The 18,354-nt window shown below is 45.1% G+C and overlaps 1 protein-coding gene and 1 non-coding gene across 3 annotated transcripts in view; both read left to right on the top strand.

Moving 5' to 3' along the window:
• The first annotated feature begins 1,399 nt into the window (after positions 1-1,399).
• LOC143831012 (U1 spliceosomal RNA) lies at positions 1,400-1,563 on the top strand. The gene has a single exon (XR_013228661.1). It is a non-coding gene; the product is annotated as a U1 spliceosomal RNA (small nuclear RNA).
• A 1,820-nt stretch (positions 1,564-3,383) lies between these two features.
• SEC23A (SEC23 homolog A, COPII component) overlaps positions 3,384-18,354 on the top strand; it is a 41,522-nt gene continuing 26,551 nt past the window's right edge. Inside the window, exons 1-5 of one of the 2 annotated variants that reach the window (XM_077323162.1) lie at positions 3,384-3,510; positions 14,093-14,329; positions 16,244-16,301; positions 16,646-16,732; positions 17,636-17,872. In XM_077323162.1, coding sequence (XP_077179277.1) covers positions 14,109-14,329; positions 16,244-16,301; positions 16,646-16,732; positions 17,636-17,872 — 603 coding nt within the window. In that variant the 5' untranslated portion in view covers positions 3,384-3,510; positions 14,093-14,108. The remainder of the gene's footprint in view (positions 3,511-14,092; positions 14,330-16,243; positions 16,302-16,645; positions 16,733-17,635; positions 17,873-18,354) is intronic. The other variant, XM_077323163.1, reaches the window with a different exon arrangement.

Raw genomic sequence — 18,354 nt, 5'->3', positions numbered from 1 at the left:
GCCCCTCGTCCTCCCGGGCCCAGCTGGGGCCGCCTGTTTCGGGCTCCTCAGCTAGAGGCCCCCAGGGGTGCAGCGACGCAGCAGGCCGGCCTGCTCGTCTGCTAACGGAGGGGCCCATGGGCGCTCGGCCCCACAGCTGACCCATGCCCCCGCCCGTCGATGCCCACCTTGCCCCGCCGTTTGAACCCGACGGAGACCGTTCGGGAGTGAGGGGGGAGCTCTTGCTCGGTTGGAGGAACGCAGCCCCGGGTTGCCTTGAGGCGTCATATGAAACCGCCCCGGGCTGTCCTGGGAGCGGGCCCCACTGCGAGCCAGCGCCTGAGAGAGCGCGAGACGTTTGAGGCTTGGGTTGAATGCGCGGAACTGAAGAGGCACCCTGGGTCTAGCGGGAACCTGGCATGCCGCCGCCTGTAACATCTCGAATGAAGGACAAGGGAGGGAGGGAGGGGGGGGGGGCTGGAACAGGATGTGCCATTCAGAATCCAACCCTTTCTTATCGGTGAGCATCCGCCGGAGTGTGCCTCCCTTCGCCTTCATTCATTCGCATGAAACCGGCGTTGAGCAGCTCTCTCCCAAATGTGTCTTCACCCGCTGAACCACACACGGATGGACGCTCAGTGAAAACGCCACACTAGATGAAAACGATCTCCTCAATGCACGGGTCTCCATGACTTTGGGACGGCAACTGCCTCCGCTGGGGGGGCGGGCGAGAGGTTTCCCAGTGGTAGCGCCCCCTATTGGCGTATCAGGAAAATACAAAAAAATGTCAGTTGCCAGAGGGGCTTTTCGGTTTGTTTGTGTGACCCGCTGGAATTGTTGTTACAAAAAATGCAGCTTTCTACCTCAAGGCAGCGCACGACTGGATTCCCATTGAGGCACCAACCAGATCCGTATCACGCGCTTCCGATGATGCGCCGGTTTTATCGTGTTATTTTAAAAATTCTTTTATTTGCCTTTCCGAATTAAAGCCTCTCCACCAACCCTTTGTATTTTTCTGCTTTCAAACTTCCCTCCTCGCATAACGACCTCCGGGTCCTGCTTCTCCGTCTAATCGGAGCCTTCGGTCACTTCGACCCTCCTTCAGTCCCAGGACTACGGCGCCCCCTTTGGAAGCCAGAAGGAATTTCCCTCTTGCCGCTCGAGAGGGAGGGGGTGGAATCCGAGGGCCCCGTTCTATGCAGATGAGCTGCGGCAGGGCATTGTGGGGCAGTGAGACGGAGCAGGGGGCACGGCGAGCTGGGGGTCGTATCGCACCCGGATCGCGCGCTCTTTGCTGTAGTAGTATGCCTCCCAATACGCGGAGGCATGGGCGATGCGGATGGAGGCGGCCGTCGGCGGGTCGCTGTGGCTTACTTAGCAGTGGGCGGCAGTGGGTAGCGGCGCCCGGAAGTGGGGAAGCATACTTACCTGGCAGGGGAGACACCTTGATCATGAAGGAGGTTTTCCCAGGGTGAGGCTCATCCATTGCACTGCGGGTGTGCTGACCCCTGCGATTTCCCCAAATGCGGGAAACTCGACTGCATAATTTGTGGTAGTGGGGGACTGCGTTCGCGCTTTCCCCTGATTTTCCTGTGCCTAAAAGTAGATCTATGTTGATTCGTCTTCCTAACTTTTTCTAATTGGCGCTGCTGAGGAGTCCTTAGGTCCTCTGGATATGCCCCAGGTAATTCTGATAACAAGTATTTCTTTTTAGAATGGGGCTGATGCAGACTGTCTCTGATCTGCATTCGTGTTACAGAGTGTGGCATACTAGTGAGGGGTGGAAGTTATCACCAGTTAAAGAACTGGGAAATCCTGTGAGTTGGTGAGGAACTAAACAGGTGCTACTTTCCCAGCTACCACAGCTCCATTAATAAAAGCTGTGTTGATCCTCTCAGGGCCAGCACTTCTGCAATTTGAGGAACATTATGTGTGTTAGGGTCTTTTCAGCATTGGCACCTAAACTACTAACTTTCCTCCTTAGGGAAATTTTCTTGAGCCCTTCCATGATGACCTTGAGATGGCGACTAAAATCTGAACTATTTCAGAGACTGATTTGCAATTTGGGGGTAAGGGTGGGATCAAGGCACTGTGTGTCAGCTTTAAGAGACCTGTTAGCATTATGTCCTCACCCAAAGCTAATTTAGTAAGTGTTTTTAGTTAGAGGACATAATTGGAAGCCCTAAACTTTGTGCATACATCTTATCTCTGTATCAGCTGATACTTAGATTTTTCATTAGGCTTGGGCATTAAATGATTTCACAAGAGGTTTAGGCAACTGATGGAGGATAGGTCTATCAGTGGTTACTAGTCAATGGAAACTGCACATTCAGAATACTTTCTTAATACTACAGCTGAAGGATGAAGTCTCCATCCATGCCTCTTTCACATCTTTTTGGTGCAGACTGGTTGGTGATTGTATGAAAAAGAACACTGGATTGGTCTGAATCGGTAGGGCAGCTTCTCTGTTTGGCTGTCTTTTAAAGACTGAAGCATGCCTACCACGCCCATTCTGCACTCACTCCATTGGCTCCTCATTAGTGACTGGTTTTAAGTCAAGATACTGGCCACATATACAAAACCATTCACTGCCTTGGGCCCTTCCTACTTGCAGGACCATCTCTGCTTGGATGCCCCAGCCGCCACAAGAGCTTTGCTCGTCCGAGTATGATCTCCTGCTGGTGCCATCTTGCAAATGGCAAGATCAACCGCCTGTACACCTGCAGTCCTGCGTGGTGGCCCAGGCCACAAGGAATGGCATGCCTGAGGAAGTTAGGAGGGCTCCCACAGGTCTGCCATTTTGCAAACTAGATGAAGCCGATTAGGGTGTGTTTCAAACTACATCCATGGATGGGAACACAACCTGGCTCCAGAGACCAAGCCAACCCACACAAATGGAGGGTGGGGGCACAGAGTGTTCGATTATTGTAGCAGATATTATCACAACCAGCATAGAGCCACATCCAGAAATACATTTGTACAACAAAAGATAAAGCTATTAACATCCTATATAATATAATCAGTACATAAAATAACAGTTAATTTACTGGGAGTCCGTCAGTTTCTTCCGCCCTTTTGAGCAAGCCTTTGCACTGTATTTTGCTACGTCAAAAGTAATTTCGGCAGAGCCACCAGCCAGACGACAAGTATAAAAGTGGTCTGTTCTGCCCGGGAATTTAGACAAGATTGGCAAAATATATTGGGTGCGAATATCCTGGGAACACGGGCAATATCGGAACGCACGATGGATGGCTTAAGCATCGGCGATCCCTTCCATCCGGGCCGACATGAGAGAAGGAGCCGCGGGGGTGATGCTCGCTCGTTCACGCGGGGATGGGGCTCTCCCTGGGCGCGCGCGCGGGCCAAGCAAAACTTGCGAAGAACTTTGGCCGCCTGACGGCAGCCCGCCCCGCCCCGCCCCTTGACGTGGCAACCGGCTTTCCCCGTCGGCCATGTTGATTGCGTCGGCAGCGCTCGGGCTGTTGGGTTCGGTGCGGAGCCGGGGAGGTGAGGCGGTCGGCGCTGGGGCAGGTAGGCAGGCGGCGGACGGGACGGGACGGGACGGGGGGCATGGGGCGCTTTCCTTTCGGAAGCCCCTGGGCGCAGCGAGGCGGCGGCGGCGGCGACTGCGTGGCGCGCTGGGAGGGCGGCGGGGGCGGGGAGACCCTCCCCGCGGTCCCTGGACTCGGCTGGCAGAGGGGCGTGAGCGGGGAGGGAGCGGGGCTTGGCTCCTTCCAGCCCAGGGACGGAGGCTGCAAACCCCCTCCCCCCCCGCTGCCCCCGGGGCTGAATCCTGCCGCGTCGGGGCTTCCAGGCGCCTCTCGAGTCCGGACTGAGCAGCCTCGTCTGGCTCTCGCTCTCCCCGCTCCCCGCGAAGCTCCGGCGAATGTCGCCCACACAAGCTCTGCGTCTGCGGGCAATGCTGGACGCGGGTTTTGGGGATGTGCCCTTCTTGAACTCGTGTGGGATGCGCTACGCAGGGGAGGCAGACCTTAATGTGGCAGAGTGAGGAAAATGCTGGCTGTGTGATCTCCCCCCCCCCCCCCCCCGTGTCCTATAGAATTAGACCAGAGGTCATCGGGATTGCATGGTTATACTGAAGATGAGATGCGCAGTACATCTTGGCTAAAATGTGTTGCGAATATAGATAGCTCCCCCTCATGTGGGGCGAGAGACAGAGCACCTTCCCAACCTCCCCACTGGATTCAGGTGATTGGGGGAACATGAAGGTTTTAAAAAGGCAGAGGTAGGAAACGGAAGTTCCTGGAATGATAATGAAAATGGGCTCTTGTAAACTATTTCACAGGTAGGGTTGATTCCTACTGCTTGTGCTGAGTTCTGTCAGTTTGGGGGTATGAGGAGGATGTACATTCAAGCAAGAGAGTGGTAGTATTACAAGGTTGACATTATGGCATGGAATAAGTAAATGCATCTGGGATTTTATTTAAATAGTAAAAACTAAGTAGATTCAGGATCTACTTCTTTAGCTGGAATATATAGTTTTAAAAGTGTTATTGGCTTTTTTAAGGACTGAAATATGTTGTCATTAAATGTAACCTGTATTCCACTGGGATAGTTAGATAAACAAGCTGTCTCTCAGGGGTATATTTGTAGGCATGTGTTTTGTTAGCTGTAACAGGTGGGCTGAAGTGGAATTAGGAAGTTTGTGGTTAGAGGAAACCAACTGGAGGGTTCACAAAGAATTGGTTGGGGAGAGGGAAAAGATTTGTAATCCCCTAGCCACCCTCCCCCAAACCAGGATACTCCAACATTCTTTTTAGGATTCTATGTACTGTCCCTGTCTGAGCAGACCCATTTTGTTAATCTCTCTTAACACCACCTCTCTAGACTCTAAACTTCTGTCAGCATCCCATACTTATTTACTTATTGTTTCAGTTTATATCCTGCCACTCTCCATGGAGTCATGGTGGGCCACACAAAACAATATAAAATCCCCAGTAAAACTCCTCAAAATAACATAGAGCACAAGAAGCAGCGTAATCCCAACCTCCCCTACCCACAGCCATTTCTTGGAACCTACTCAGCAGTCACAAGGCGTCTTAAGAGAAACATGTTTTCCTTTTGGGTAATTTATAAAATCATATTTTGGGTACTTAATAAATCTTCAAAGTGTATCATCTTTTGCTGCTTTTGTTTTTGCCATCCACTTGGCTGTTAGATATAGTCTGATACAATAATTACCTTTAGTGGAAGAACATAATGCGTGTTGAAGTGAAATAATTGACATTTGATTTAGTATAGAGAAAACAATATTGTATGCAGTGTTGGATTTAGATGAAGAGAAGCCTGAGGCTATTCCACTTGTGAGCCCCCCTCCGCAATCCTCTGCCCACCCTCACAACTAAAGGAAGATGGAAGAATCAAGAGTGTCTGAGACAAAATTGAGTAAAGCCGAGGACAGTAGTATTCTGAAACGGGATGCAAGGAAAATCATTGAAGGGTTGTGTAGAGTAATGCGTGACAACTGGTGTAAGGAAGGCCTCTGGTAGTGTCAAAAATATGATCCACCTTGGCTGGATGCTTCAGCCTTAGCCTATCAGTGAATCTGGCCTGGATTGTACGTTTCATTAAATGAACATGACTGCGATGTTCACAGAAAGTTTCGCCAGGTCTGACTTACTTTATTTCTGGAGTTATTATCATACTAGGAAATAATCCCGCTGTACTCGAGATACAGCGGGCGCTAGCGGGGCTCGGGACTCTTGCGGGTCAGCTCTCCAGGTGTGCTGTGCCAGGGGCCGGACCTGAGGCCGGGCGTGGCGTGTGAGCCGGAGCCTGTTCATCCTGGGCGTCCCCCCCCCCTGCAGCGCAGCCCACCTGGGCTTGTGGTGGTGAGTCACTAAATGGAAGCGGTGGAGCTGGAGGTGAGGCTGCTATCGATGGGCCAGATGTTTGGCGGTGGGTGGGGCCGCCGCTGCAGTTGGCGGCATCGCGGCCTGCAGCTCCGGAAGCGGTCCCCGAGTCTCCTCTGGCCGATGTGGGGCGGCGGCCGAGCGGGTCTGTGTGCGAGTGGGGCGGGCGCCGCTGCCACCGCCGTGTCCTGCAGTGCCGGGTGGCCACTCCCGGCTGTGCGGGCCGGCGGCGAGGTGTTCAGCAGGCGGCCGCGGCTGGAGCCTGAGTGCGCGGTGAGGCGGCGACCTGCTCTCTCCCAGGCGAGGCAGGTAATGGCAGCAGCCGGCCGCGTGCAGGCAAACTGGAAGGGGAGCAGATCGGAAGGCACGAAGTGCCTCCCGATTCGCCAGTCCAGTGGCAGGGGACCAATTGTGCGGCTCACAATTGGTCTCCTGCTGCCGGACTGACAATCCCTTGCCTGCCGATTGGGCCCTCCGATTGTCAGCCCGGGGGAAGGGGCTAGGAGCGGTTAAAGATGTTGTGAAGTTTACATTGGTTGAAATTGTATTTCATGTGTGTGTAGGATCTATACTCTCTGAAGCTTGAAGGATCAGAAACACTGTTGAGACTCAGTTTTCCATCCATAAGATGCATGTAATGGGTACAACCATTGCAGCCTATCAAAATCCATTGTGTTTTGGTAGCATTAAACTGTAATTTAGATTCAGAAAGCAAAAGATAGGGGGGGGACATGACACACTTCCAAAGCGTGAACCTAAACATGTATTTGGCATGCCATTAAGACAGAGACCACAGTGAATCCTTGGAGAGACGAAAGCACATTGGACTCATTTTCCAATCAACAGGACTTATAGATGGGTTGTGACCTTGGCAAAAGTAGGCCATGCTAGGGCCACCTCTGCTGTGTTCTTTTCTCTACTTCTGAAATACGTGGAAAAAAATTAAAGTTTCTGAGAGGCTTGTAAAACAAAATTAATCTGGGTCTTGTGCTTTGAATTGGGGTTAAAAGTGAGTCCCAGATACAGAAAGTTGAAGATTACTGTTCTAATGAACATGTGGTATGTACCTTGATCCTTGTAGGGCGTATAAGCACAAAATAATAAAACTACTATAAAAATGAAAGTATTTCTTATTAATAGATTTGTGTCATGGTTATAAATGCTTATGTGGATTGAAGTTCAACATGATATCCAACCAGATTTGTGTAGCACTGAGATACCACTGAAAATATTAAGGTATATGAATATTCACTTCTGTTTGCTTTTGCAAGAGCAATGTACAATGGTTGATTCATAGCCAGGCCACGAGTATTTCTTCAGCAGTTTCTATATATGACACACCAAAACCTGTGTTAGAAGCCCTAACTTAATTCTCCCCCCCCTTTGGAAAACCAATTCAGAAGGAGCACTGAGAGCAAGGAAGTTGCAGGAATGCTAGGAACAATTAAATGCCCCATTGTTCCCCAATTTCAAATCTCTTTTCTTTCCTGAAGAATTTCAGTGGCTTTTAATTTTGCATTTAATTGTCTTCTCCAAAGTAACTTTTCTTAAAAGTTGTTGTGACTTTTAAGGCACATCATTTTTGTAGCCCTCCATGTGCTCTGTCTGAGAAATATTTTGAAAGATAATGAGATAGCCTTTTGTGCATTGCTTCCCCCATCCTTTGGAGCGGGGATGGGCAAACTGTGGCCCTCCAGATGTCCATGGACTACAATTCCCATGAGCCCCTGCCTGTGAATGATGGCAGGGGCTCATGGGAATTGTAGTCCATGGACATCCGGAGGGCCACAGTTTGCCCCCCCCCCTGCTTTGGAGGATGCCTGTCTCGTGAATTATGGGCCTTTGCTTTCTTGTGCAGGCAGCACACACAGACATTCTATTAATAGAACTACGTAGATCTACAAAGCGGACTTTTAAGGATGCTAGGTGGTACATGTTAGTACAATGATATGCATTTCAAATTCAGCAAAGGTTTTGAGGTTTAATCCTTTGTTAGCAGTTTCTTATGTCAAGCTGACAAGCTGGTTTTGAAACCTGCAAGATTCAAAACCTTGTTCTTGAAGACCTCAGTAACAGCTATATTATATAGCCGTTAATTTATAAAACTTGTGAATTTTTTGCCCATATACTGAAGACATATGCCCTTTAGCAACTAAAAGAACTGAATGGAAAGTAATGCTATTTGAAGTTAGCTTCCTGCTCTAGAATGAAGTATTCTGAAACAAATTCTAGTGAAGTTTAAAACCCAAAACTTAAAGCAGTGTAGGAAAAAAGTTTTGAACTTGAGAAACTCTGACGTTCTGTCAAGCTCCTTTTATCTGTAATATCCCAGCTCCCCAACCAAAGAAAATGAGCAAAACTTGGTTGTAATAAAACAACAGTGTTTTCTCTGAAGCCTAATTTCAGAGTGCTAATATGGCTTCCTGGGTAACTGTTATGTTTGGCTTGGGAGATTTTAGTACAAGTCATTTTGTTTAGTATTTCAGAGTCCTATTTCACAGGGTTGGTCTGTGCAATTTTGGCAAAGAATTATCATATGGCTGTATTTTGATGTGTGACACATTTACTAATTTAACTGAATTGAATTTTGCTTTATATTCCCACTGTCATGATGGTAGTTCATAGTCTGAAGAAGAGTGCTTGCACTCGAAAGGTCACGCCTTGAATAAATCCATGTTGGTCTTAAAGGTGCTACTGGACTCTGATTTTATTATATTCAGGTTAGGATAGTCCTCAGGTTAGGATAGAAGGACTAAAAATATTGTATTTAATAATACAGTACTACTGTATGTTACCAATTGTCTTTTAAATTGAAAGCTAAGAATGCAACATGTCTTCTGATAGAATCTGATATCCTGATTAAATGTTAAACAGTTTGCCTAGAAAAGCAGATCAAATCTGAAGCTTCTATATTGCATTTTCATTTAGTTCCAAAACTGTCCTGAGACAGTTTCCATGTAAATATAAAGCATGTAATACACAAGAACACAATAAAACAAGATAAATGGACCTATATTAAAGTTTAAAGACCAACTGATTAATAGACATTAAAACAATATAATATATAGCATTCTTTGAGCCAGTAGGAAGCAACAAAACTTCAGAGGATAATGCAACCAGCCACTTTAAAGGAGAAAGATTGTGTGTGTGTGTGTGTGTGTGGGGGATAACAATTGCTAATTTGAGGCTTGGTGTGTGTGCCTGGGGATGGCACACAACAAACTGGGTTCTAGGTTAACTGTGGAGCTGAGAGATTTCCACAGCTGATGCAATCTGTCCCACACATTCTTTCATCAGATGTATGTAAGAAAAGGTACTCTATACTTCTCTCCCCTTCCCACTGGGTTCAGACCTGCCACCACCCAAACTGATCCCTCCTCTCTTGTTTACAACTGGTTTGGGATAGTGATAAGGCTCTGTGGGCGTGCCTGGAGAGTAGATTTTGCTGACTGCCACACTCCTTTCTCCAGTTTGCCAGGAGACTGTAACGTATGCATGAGTGAATGGCTAGACTGCGATGGAAAGTATCTGAGTTCTTAAAACAGAAAGATCTTTATTCACTATAGCACCACTTTACTCTCTGGAGCATGAATACATAGGGAAATAAGATACCACAGCTTTGAAGGACTATTGCAGAAGAAAGAAAATAAAAACAGTTGTGACTAACTTAAGCTTTAGAAATACAGATGCTCGGCATTCTCTACTTGGGATAGACACAAACCTGCTCAAATGTAGGAAATAGAGGCAGGCGTCTCTCTATTCCCCTCCCTTCTTTATCCACCTGGATGCCTCTAGCACATTGTCCAGATCTTTTAACCCTTCCTTCCTCAGTTGAGTGGGTTTTCTTTCACCCCATCTTGAGTTTGGAAAATGTTGTCCTTTTCAGGACACGTCTCCCTCTCCTACAGGAATCATAAGGTCTGCATCCTTTATTGCTCTGTATAGTTAATTCAAATAGTCATTTACTCATTCTTGGTAGTTGTCTAAATGGTTGACTTCTTTCAGGAAACTCAGCTCAGCTGACATTCAAAGCAGTTTACAGTCCCTTCCTTGGAAAAGAGTGTTTACCCAAATATTCCTAGGTGTAATGAAAGCATCTTGCATTTCCTTGTCATAATGAGGGGCAGATGCAATAGGACTTCATCTGCAGAAACATATGGTAGAAGGCTTTTAAATATTGGGTCCCACTGTGTTTAAGGTTTTCAAAGTAATATTTACTTGATATTAAATATTTGTTATTTTTCGAATCCTCAAATATCCTAAGACTCAAGATGGCAAACATCGAACACTAAAACATTTATGTATTTATAACTTTTTAAAATTATATATTCAATAAAACATATAAAGATACCTAATACCAGAAAAGGAGGCCAATAACAGTTATTGGGCAGGGGCCAAGCAGTAGGAGAAAGTCTTCACCTGCTGGCAGAAACCAACAATAAAGGAAGACATGCAGATCTTCCTGGGGAAGGAATTCCAAAATTTTGGCACTGAGAAAGCATTCTCAGGTTGTTACCCATCTAGCGTCAGATGGCAGAGGCACCAGAAGAAGGTCCTCTGAAGATGACTAGATGGTTAGGTTTGCTGGCCTAAAGGTAAAGGTAAAGGTATCCCCTGTGCAAGCACCAAGTCATGTCTGACCCTTGGGGTGACGCCCTCTAGCGTTTTCATGGCAGACTCAATACGGGGTGGTTTGCCAGTGCCTTCCCCAGTCATTACCATTTACCCCCCAGCAAGCTGGGTACTCATTTTACCGACCTCGGAAGGATGGAAGGCTGAGTCAACCTTGAGCCGGCTGCTGGGATTGAACTCCCAACCTTATGGGCAGACAGCTTCAGACAGCATATCGCTGCCTTACCACTCTGCGCCACAAGAGGCTCCTGCTGGCCTATAGAGCTTTAAAGGTCAATAACAGCATCTTGAATTGGACCCAGAATCAAATTGGAAGCCATGTTGATGGAACAAGACTGGAGTGTTATGGTTTCTATGGCCCACTTTAGTCAGCATTCGAACCAAAGCATTCTGTATCAACTGTAGCATCTGGGCCGTCTTCCAAGGCAGTCTCAGAGCATATTTTAGTAATAAAATGTAGATGTTACCGCAGTAGCAAGATCTCCCCATCTCCATAGGAAGGTCCACAGCTACCTCACCAACTGAAGCTGATGAAAGGCACCCCTGGCCACTACTGCTGCCTGTTTATGAGATCCAGTGTGGCGTAATAGCTAAGAGTGGCAGACTCTAACCTGGAGAAGTGGATTTGATTCACTGATGAGAAGTGGATTCCCTACTCCACATGAAGCTTGCTGGGTGACCTTGGGCCAATCACAGTTCTCTGAACTTTCTCTCAGTCCTACCTAACTCACAAGGTGCCTGCTGTGGGGAGAGGAAGGGGAGAGCGATTGTAAGCCACTTTGAGACTCCTTAAGGAAGAGAAAGAGGGATATAAAAAACAGCTCTTCTTACTGAACAGGAGGCTTGAACCCATAGGCTATGAACCCACTTCTTCAGGGCAATGTAACTCCATCCAGGAGATATTTCCTGGGGCAGACCTTCCCCTACCAGCATCACTTAAGTTTAAGTCTATTAGCCCTCACCCAACCCAAAATTGCCTCTAGGCACGTTTTCACAGTTCCACAGATTTCCTGGGATTTGCTAGGAAGATGACATCTATATGTCTCTCTCTATAGCAGTGGTTCTCAACTTGGGGGTTGGGACCCCTTTGGGGATTGAATGACCCTTTCACAGGGGTTGCGGCAGGGCAAGCAGCTTGGCCGGGGGGGGGGCACCATCCACACAACAGCCTTGCGGGGTACAACAAGATAGAGCGTTTGTCTGTTGGGAGCAGTGGAAAAGAGCAAGATCGGCATGGTGGGACAAGAGGCATAACTGAACTGAGAAACCCTGGGGGAAAAAACAATTTATATACAATCATGAACAATGGATCACGCCATTGGTCAGTTTCGGCTTAATTTCTGTGAAAGAAAACTTGCATAATTTTATGGTTCAGGGTCACCACAATATGGGGAACTGTATTAAAGGGTCGCAGCATTAGGAAGGTTGAGAATACTGCTCTATAGCAGTGGTCCCCAACCCCCGGTCTGGGGACCGGTAGTGGTCCATGGATCAGTCAGTACCGGGCCGCGGCTCCTCCTCGTCCTCCTCCTTGGCTGCTGCCTCAGGGGCTGCCCTGCCACTCTGCTGCTGGCTCACCTTTGGTGCTCTCCGGCGGCCGCCATGGTTGGGGCTCCCCCTCAGCATGGCACTGCGCAACTGCTACTGGCAGCGCCCCTCAGTGGGCGGCAAGAAGTCAGGGGTGCCGGCAGGAAAGCAAGTGGAGCAGGGGCTCAGGCGGCGGTGGCGACATCCCTCAGCAAAAGACTACCCCCCCCCCCGGGGCCTCAGTAAAATTGTCAAGCATTGACCGGTCCCTGGAGATAAAAAGGTTGGCGACCACTGCTCTATAGGTAGCAAATATTAGTGAAAACTCAGCCAAAATCTCCAGATGATCTCTATCTGCAGCTTCAGATAAACATTGAAAGGCATGGACACAAGATGGAATTTTGTGGAACCCCGTAGGCCAGAGGCCAAGGAGCAGAGCAGTAGTCTCTCAGTGCTAGGCTTTGGAGATAGGAATAGAACGACAGCAGAACAGTGCTGCTCAGTCCGAGTCCCGAAGGGATACTGTGATCAATAGTATCAAAAGCCACTAAGAAGTCTAGGAGAATTAACAGGGTTGCACTAATCAATCCATCTCTATCAGGGCAACCAAGACCATTTCAGTCCCATAAGTAGATTGGAATGGATCCAAAGAATCCACTTTATTCACGAATTCCTGAAGTTGGCCAACCACACCTCATTCAGTCACCTTGCTCAAGAATGGAACAATTGGGACTGGTTGGTTTTTATCTAACTCTCTTGATTCCAGATTAGATTTCTTTAGGATTTGCCCACGCCACTGCCCACTTGAAACCAAAGAAACAAAGGAAATCAGTAGGTTGGCTAATAAAGATTTTCAAAATCCAAACTGTTCTTTGTGTAGTTTATTTCCAAAAAAAGGAGATAATTTAGATCAACGTATTTGAAGTAATCAAAATGGAGTTCTAGGTAAGATATTCATTTCCCAGGAATTCTTCCTCAGTGATTACTTCCTAAAGGTATTAAAGTAAATGTAATTCACAATAAAGACTTAATAACAATTTTTAAATTCTGTAATAAATATACATAACCTACCTCGGTATACGGATAGCTTAATACAATAAGTATAAATCTTAGAATATTATACAGGCAACTGCTCAGATGTATTGAGGTCCTTTCATATGTCTATCCAATGAAAATATAAATTCCAAAATGTTGGAGCCCTGAATTAATCAGCATGTGCAAACTAGGTGTTCTCAATCTTTCTAATTAAAGGGCTCTAATATGTACAATCATTTTCAAATGCTGTCAATCCAATTATTTACAAAAAGCAACAAGTCCCAATTACAGTTCAGACCATTAGAAGAGATGGTGCTGAAATGAAACATGAAAAAACACTATAGTATAATTTCTTTAATTATTGATGACATCTGCAATCTTTCTGCTGCTACTTAAATGAACTGAAGCTTTCAGACATTTCATATGTACAACAGTCCAACCTGGATGTGAACATTCTGTAGTAACTCATGACCAAATGATATTTTAAAGTAAAAGCTTCAGCTGCACCTTCAGTGAAAGCTGGCTGAAGAGGACCCACACAAAGAGTTGCAACTGTCCATAATAAGCCCGACTGTGCTTTGGGTGGCCAATATAGTGTGAGCATGTCTGGAACTGTGAATTAAAAAACTTAGAATTGATCCAAAAGTTGTCATTTATTTTCTAGAAATTAATGGGAACCTATATAATTTCCTAGAAATTTTCTAGAAGTGAATGGGAGCCTATGTAATTTTGCCAGACAATATATTGCAGAGCTATGCTTTTATCTTGCCTAGTTTGTTTGTAATGCTGTGAGATATTGCCATCTCTTGTGATTAGCATCTGGAAATGTTGTAGCAGCCACGTCTCCACCCTCCAAACTGAATAGAAGCTCTTGTTTTTTCCCTTTCTGTGCTCTGCTAAATGCAACTTTATGTGAGTTGCTTTTGAATAGGTAGTTATCCCAATGGTGTGAATGGCCCCTTGGCTGTTCAGATAAAACATGGTTTGAGGTTCTAATTTATTCAATAAAGTTAGCATGTATCAATGATTGTTTGTTTCTGTTTCAGGCATAAGAGTGTAGTAATGACAACCTTCCTGGAATTCATCCAGCAGAATGAAGACAGGGATGGGGTTAGATTCAGCTGGAATGTTTGGCCTTCCAGTCGCCTTGAAGCCACGAGAATGGTGGTCCCAGTGGCCTCCCTGTTTACACCGCTGAAGGAACGACCTGACTTGCCTCCTATTCAGTATGAGCCCGTCCTGTGCAGTAGAACTACCTGTCGTGCTGTCCTCAATCCATTATGGTAACCCAATAATTAAGTTTAAATTTTGGTTAAATAGCATAGTTGTAATTCTGAAAAAGTTTAATTAAAGGTGCTTTGAAAGTATTGGTTTTGTAAAGATTTGTAACTTTCAGATTTATTCTAAAATTATATTGAGTTGTCCGGCCTGTGACATTTAACATCAACATTTGACAAAATGTATTGACCTTTTTAATGTAGTACAAAATTATGTAAAGGTAAAGATGTGATATTATTATTTTATACACAAAAAAGACATCAGCTGATTTTCTCAGAACCTAAGATAATACTGTTCATTTAAAAGCAACAATTCTTTGTGTTCTTGTTCCAATTACAATACTCTGGTTCCCTCTACAATACTCAGAAATTATAAATTACTGCCATTTCCCACAAAATTTGGAATTTTGACTGCCTGACCACATTTGCATAACTGCTGTAGTATTACACACATATTATGATAGATCAGCCTTTTTTCAACCTTTTTACCATTGAGACCCTGTGAAATATTCTTCAGACTCCGAGAAACCCCGAAAGTGGACTCTCCCCTCTCCACCCACTCCAGGCCCATCATTGGTCATTTTTTGGGGAGAGGGTTGACATATCAAATTTTAAAAATATATTAAAAATTAATTAACTCTCCCCCTAGTGGAGAAAACTTTCCAGGGCCGTTAAGAAACCCCAGGGTTTCATGAAACCCTGGCTGAGAATGCCTGTGCTAGATCTTTCAAAATACTCTTCAGTGAGTGGAGTTGGATCCAGAGTTCTGTTACTGTAAAGAGTTCATGAAAGTAGTTCTTGCCTTTCTCCAGTAGACCCCTGCTGAGGGCTGGGGAACCCTCTCCTTGAACAATAAACCATGTAGTATGGGGGGAGGGCACAGCTTATTGAACACTCTGCATTTCTATGTGTGTCGTGGGGAATTTTGCATTGGATTTATGAACTTAGATTGACAATCCAGTCTTAGACACAACTGTATATTATAATGCAGTTCCCAACCCAATGTAAGCATTGCAAGGGCACGGAGGGCATTTTCACACCTTTGCATTCTGTCCTGCAAGAGTTCTGCTCACCTTTCCCCTCATTTTTGAACTATGTTTTCCCCTAACTGCATTCAGACTGGGAATTATCCCACTAAAGGAAAAATGGTTGGTTTTTACTGTGGGGACAAGAGATAATTGGACAGGAGGTGGGAAGGATGAAGTCTGATCAGTCTTGAAAATTCTCCCCACCTTTGCAATTGTGCTATGACTGCAGAAGCTAAACACAATGCAGTTGAAAAGAAGCAGATTTACCCCCAGAGAGTAATTTGCATCTTGAACCCAAGATCATCATGGCTGAGTACATGGTAGATTTTCCCGAGACTTCTTGCACATTTCTAGAGTAGTTCAAAAGCAGTTTGACCAGAGTTTATAAGACAGAAAAAGGATGTGAGTAATTACAAGTCTCCCATTGCATGTTAAAAGACTCTGAAAAGATATCGTCTATTCTCAATCTTTGTAAATTAATTGAAATCTATGTGATGTTCCAAATGTAAGCCTTAGTACCGGGGCTGAAGAGGCAAAAATTGCCAGATGTTTCTGTGTAATCAGCAGGCTGTGCTTTTAAAGACTGTTTTTAAAAAGATAGCTGAATTTTGGTCAGGATTTGAAAGACTAGAGATTTTCAGCCACCCACCTTGCATTTCAACCTCTTATGCCACTATAGGAAACCTTCTGGAGTAAGATTTAGGGTGGAATGGGTCCAGACTGAAAGAGAAAATAAGAAATACTTCCAGTGCTTTATATGTGTGCATGTGGTTGGTATATGGAAGTTTGAGTAGAAAGTTAGTGGTAACCAGTCATGATGTACATTACATATGTTTAAGATTTTTTTTTATTGCATCTGACTTGCATCATTTGCTAATCTTTATTTTTGTAGCCAGGTGGATTACCGAGCAAAACTGTGGGCTTGCAATTTTTGTTACCAGAGAAATCAGGTAAGAAAAACTTTTGTATAGATCTCCCCCAAGTTTGAATTTGCTTAAGATTTTGGCATAAAAAGAAGTAATGCTTGGTGGGGGGGGGGGGGGTAGATCAGTATAGATAATTGCTTTATAAAAGGTGTTCTGTTTTGTGCTTGCTTTGGCAGGACGTATACTTAACATATATTGTTTTTAATAAGGTTTTATTGGGGACAATTTGTAACTCCCAAGAATGGCTTGTGGCGGGAAATAAATTATATTAACAACAACAACAATAATAAAATGCTCTGATTTGAAAGTTGTGATCACTGTGGTTGGTGGGGTATAAATATTTTAACAATTACACATTTATCTTCCAGTTTCCACCGACGTATGCTGGCATATCGGAAATGAATCAGCCTGCAGAACTCTTACCTCAGTTTTCTAGTATTGAATATGTAGTACAGGTAATTTACATGACTGAAGTATGTGAAAATTGGGACTGTTGAAACAGCAGAACAGCAGCTGGGTTGGACCATAGTTCCAGAATGGCACTGCACTGGCAGTATTGTAGGTCAGGGTTACATCTGCAGTTTTCTTCAGTTGCGATGACAGAAACCTTAGCTCAGAGCTGTGCAGAGCCTAGATTAAAGTCAGGGAATAAAATTTTAATACATAAATTTTAATAAATAAGGAGGGAGGAGGGGCATTGAAATAAGTAATAAAGATTACTGGAATGACATCCTAAAGGCATTTTGGTTACTGCAGAACCATCAGTGTAGCTGCTACTCTGCACACCTGTTTCTTAAACTGCAGTGCTAGGCAGTATAGCAATACAGATTTGTATGTCTCAAGAATCTGCTGCGCTGGTAAGAGCAGGTGCAAGCTTTTTTATCTGATGTCAGGAAGATCCATATGTGTTAAGTTACAAATTGTAAAATAGGTACAGAAGCAGTTCTGAAGCCGGGTTAGCAGGAGTATGTTTGTAGTGGTGTCAGTGGGACCTGGTAAAGGTATCCCCTGTGCAAGCACCAAGTCATGTCTGACCCTTGGGGTGATGCCCTCTAGCGTTTTCTTGGCAGACTCAATACAGGGTGGCTTGCCAGTGCCTTCCCCAGTCATTACCCCCCAGCAAGCTGGGTACTCATTCTACCGACCTCGGAAGGATGGAAGGCTGAGTCAACCTTAAGCCAACTACTGGGATCGAACTCCCAGCCTCATGGACAGACAGCTTCAAACAGCATTTCTGCCGCTTACCACTCTGTGCCACAACAGGCTCTGGGACCTATTAGTGTTGTCAATTAATGCTGTTTTTCGTAGTTTTTGTCAGTGACATTAATACTGCCGTGTTGTTCACTTTTTACTTAAAGCGTGGACCTCAGATGCCTTTGATATTTCTTTATGTTGTTGACACCTGTATGGAAGACGAAGATTTGCAGGCTTTGAAGGAATCCATGCAAATGTCATTGAGCCTTTTACCTCCAACTGCTCTGGTAGGACTTATCACATTTGGAAGAATGGTACAAGTTCACGAACTTGGCTGTGAAGGAATTTCCAAAAGCTACGTCTTTAGAGGGACAAAAGATCTGTCTGCAAAACAACTTCAGGTGAATATAAAGTTTATATTAAAGATGATCTTGCTAATTCTTGTGGTTCTGCTTCTTCTCAAAAGATGAAAGCAAAAGATCTGATTCACCAAAGTCATACTTCAAGAAAAAGAAAATTTTGTTACTGTATCCTAGGAGAAAATTGATATAGATGTTTTAAGACATACTGTGATTAAAGTGCAGTAATTTTTTAAAAAACAGACATGAAGCTTCCCTATGTTTGTAAATTTAGAGATGGATTGTATTGCATTGCAAATGGAAGTATCTTAGAGGAAGGGATTTTTGCTGGTTTCCTCTTCACACTGCAGCTCCTATGGTCCTTGAAAAGCTTTTCCTGAGAGCTGGAACAGCTTTGGGGAGAATATGGATGCAGTGCATTGGTCTGTATCCAGAAAGAGGGATGGAACTGGCAGAAATCAATCTTTTACCTCTTCCATGAAGATTTCCAGATTGTGTGCAGTGTGTGTGTGTGTGTGTTTATC

This window comes from Paroedura picta, chromosome 2, assembly GCF_049243985.1.
Source record: "Paroedura picta isolate Pp20150507F chromosome 2, Ppicta_v3.0, whole genome shotgun sequence".
In the NCBI taxonomy this organism is placed as follows: domain Eukaryota; kingdom Metazoa; phylum Chordata; class Lepidosauria; order Squamata; family Gekkonidae; genus Paroedura; species Paroedura picta.
The sequence above is the reverse complement of the archived record's forward strand: the minus strand, read 5'-3'. Positions and strand labels throughout refer to the sequence as shown.